At 56.2% G+C, this 3,437-nt stretch overlaps 1 protein-coding gene across 1 annotated transcript; it reads right to left on the minus strand.

The window, feature by feature from the left end:
- Window positions 1-1,117: 1,117 nt before the first annotated feature.
- LOC136453008 (gibberellin 2-beta-dioxygenase 3-like) lies at window positions 1,118-3,147 on the minus strand. The gene is made up of 3 exons (XM_066453585.1): window positions 2,612-3,147; window positions 2,174-2,522; window positions 1,118-1,808 (listed from the first exon to the last, which is right to left on the minus strand). Exons 1-3 carry the CDS (start codon window positions 3,004-3,006, stop codon window positions 1,554-1,556), a joined length of 999 nt encoding a protein of 332 aa, XP_066309682.1. The 5' UTR covers window positions 3,007-3,147; the 3' UTR covers window positions 1,118-1,553.
- Between the last annotated feature and the right edge of the window lie 290 nt (window positions 3,148-3,437).

Consider the following 3,437-nt stretch of genomic DNA (forward strand, 5'->3'; position numbering starts at 1 on the left):
TACGCTGCACGCCACCACGATACTGCATGCTCCTGGCACGGCATCGTGTAGTAGTAAAATTAAACGACGTGCAGTGAAGTGGAGCACGACACGTACGTTGGTGAATTGAAAGCGGCGTCCACCTGTTTCGAGCTTATCTTTTGACCACGGCGGGCACGGGCAGGGGACGGTACGCAGGCAAGGCAGGCGGCCGCAGCGGCAGCGATTGGGCTGGCACCAGTGCCGCCACATGCGCGTGCCCGGTCACCGTAGTTTCCGATTGGCCTGGTCGCAGCCGCCGGCCGGGCACAGCGTCGCTGTCCGGGTCCAGGCCCCTTTCTGTCCTGCAGGCCGCGGCTCTGGGCTTCTCTGCTCTCCCCAGGCGGGCCAGGCCCCCCACCTCCTACGGTTACACGTCGCGTCCTACACTTGTCCGTCGTGAGGGAGAGGGACCCGTATGTACGTAAACATTGTACTGTAGATCTGCGGTACAGTAGGTACGTCTCGCTGTACCACGCCTTCGGCACGTGCGCAAATTACATCCTGTTCTATCGTCTCTTGGCCTTAATCACGGAGTCATCTAAAAAAAGGTTAATTGCTCCTTCATCCTAAAATAAATCAACTTCTAAGATTATCCATAGTCAAATTATTTTGAGATTGACCCAATTAAAAAAAAAATATCCTGAAATAAAACAACTAGTAAAATTGTCCTATACTATCAAATTACTTTAGATTTGATTAAATTTATAGAAAAAATCAATATTTATGACATCATATTAGTATCACTAGGTACATCATAAAATGTATTTTTTATAATATGTTTGTTTGGTGTCATAATGCTGTCAGTTTTGAAAATTTGGTCAAACTTAACATAGCCTTACTTATGGTAATTCTAGGAGTAGGAGCTTAGTATCATCTTGGGAGTAACTGCTTCATGCTTCATGGTAATTTACTACCAGACAACATGACAATACATATGAGGCATGCGGATCCAACTCCTTTGGTACAGGTAATATTGCAGGAGCGGTGCTCATTGCTCGATTGATCCGCATATGCTCGCACAATTATGTTGTACGTAGTCCATTGAATACAGAGATCTTGCCATCAAGTGCATTTAAACGGCCAAAAAGTGCGCTAGGAAGTCCAGTGCCCGAAAGCGATTGCTCGACGGAGAGAGGAATGGCGGTGGATCAGTGGATGGAACATTGGCAGCAGGTCGAGTAAGAGGTAAACAGGAGGTCCACATAGGCAGGCGCACACACAAACCTCCATTTACACGACAATACATACACGCGATTTTTTTATGCTTAAAAACACACACACAAAAAAAACTAGAAAAGCAAAGCAGAAGCAAGCTAACGAGCCAGAGAGGAAGGATGGTCCCTTCGCTGCCATGCTATTTTGGTTAACGCTAACTACCGGCGGCGGCGGCGGCTCATCGCCCGTCCGGCTCCAGCATACCGAAATAGGCAAGTAACCCCACCGCACGCCCCAAACACAGGCCATTAGCAACTTGCGGAAACCCTGCACCCACCACAAAAATCTAGCTACTGGAGTAGTCGCCGTCCTGGTAGCTAGATGCCACTACTATGCTTCTCAAACTGGGCCAGCCTGTTGTCGCCGAGCCTCGTCTTGTACGCGGCCTTCTTGTACTCGCCCCACGTGAACTCCTTGTACAGGCTCTCCTCGCCCTCCGCCAGCAGCTCCGGCAGCGGCACGATCCGCTGCTCCAGCGGCGGTCCCGCGAAGTAGATGAAGGAAACCCTAGACCTGAGGCTGTTGGTCACCACCCGGTGCTTCACGCTCTTGAACCTCCCGTTGGTCAGCACCTGCACACAAAGCCAGTCACGCATCCCTGTGAGACATGCAGATCAAGGTGCGTTGCTCTGCAGCTATCTAACGCGTTCTTGCCGTCGTGTGGTGTGGTTCACTTATTTTAATGCCACTCATGCGTGATGACTGATGAGTTGACTGGCCGCCCGCCCGGCCGGCATTCCGTGTGTGGCCTTTTCAGTTTGACTTGTTCACGAAAGCGCGCGCTAGATTTTTAATAGCATGTTGAAGGCAGAATCTAGCAACTAGCTTTGCTGGTGCAGCACTGTAGAAGAAAGGCGGATACAAAAACGCACTCGAGCGCGGGCCTCAAAAACAAAAGAAATCGGTGTCACATCACGTGCCAAATTAAAACGCCTACCTGCAACGAGTCGCCGACGTTAACGAAGAAGGCGTCGCGGTCGGAGGGCACGGACACCCACTGAGCGCCGTCGCGGAGCGCGATCTGCAGGCCGGACGTGCCGTTGGAGCGGAGCACCGAGATGAGCTGCGGGTCGGTGTGCTCGCCGAAGCCGGTGGCGCTGCAGCCCAGGCCCTGCAGCGCTGGGCAGGGCGGGTAGTGATTCACGCGGAACACCTGGTCGCTCCCGGCGCCGGCCACCATCGAGCTCAGCGCGTCCGCGTCCGCAATGCCCAGGCCCTCCGCCATCGCCTCCAGCACACGCACCGCCACCTTCCGCACCGCCGCGACGTACTCGTTCAGCGCGCTCCTGCAGGAACAGCAAGCAGCGGTTAATCTCAATCGGTGCTGCACCGGCTTGCCTGCGAAGACAAGGCACTCGTATAGCAGTATGCTCACCGGAACGCGGCGGTCGAGGGGACGGGGCAGGCGTCGGAGAGCGACGCGGAGTCGACGGCGAGGAGGAGGTACTCGAGCCACCCCATGTCGCCATTGAGCCCGATCCGCTTGCTGCCGTAGCCGAACGGGTACGCCGGGTCGGCGCGGTCCTTGTCGGCCTGCGCCTGCGCGAAGAACCTGACGGCCTCCGACTCGGCCCTGCCCATGGTGGCCGCGGGCACGCCGTGGTTGACGACCTTGAAGAAGCCGAAGCGCTCGCAGGCGTCGACGATCGCCCGCGCCGCGCCGGGGCTCGACAGGTCGACGACCGGCACGCCCGAGAAGGTGTCCCTGGGGCCCGGGGACCGCAGGAGCGGGATCTGGTCGATGACAGGCGGATTGGCGAGCACCACCATGGCTGTCTGGCCTGGCCTGCACTGTACTGTACGGCGGGCGAGCGAGGCGGATGAACAGAGGAGGTCGAAACAGGGCAAGCACGCTGAGAACAGGGGAGGTGGAGTCGAGGTGGTGGTGTGCTTGTGTTCTACGGCTGCTGCAGCAAGTGCACGTGGAGAAGTGGGAGAGCTCGTGGGGGCGTATATATAGATCAGCCTGTGCCGGGGACGAGCCCCGCCCGGAGCGAAGCGAGAAGGGACGGGGCGGCACCTGGCTGGATGGGCCCCAGCTGACAGGGGAGACGAAAAGGATGCATCGGGGGTGGGATCGCTTTGGGTGCATGGTGCCGATGGAGCCAGGGCAGTCGGGTGCTGGGCCGCGATCCACCGGTGGCAGGCCGGCCGGCCAAATTTTTTATTTTTAGCTTTTATTTTTTAAAATTTTTTCATAA

Source organism: Miscanthus floridulus, chromosome 5 (genome assembly GCF_019320115.1).
Source record: "Miscanthus floridulus cultivar M001 chromosome 5, ASM1932011v1, whole genome shotgun sequence".
NCBI classification, from domain to species: domain Eukaryota; kingdom Viridiplantae; phylum Streptophyta; class Magnoliopsida; order Poales; family Poaceae; genus Miscanthus; species Miscanthus floridulus.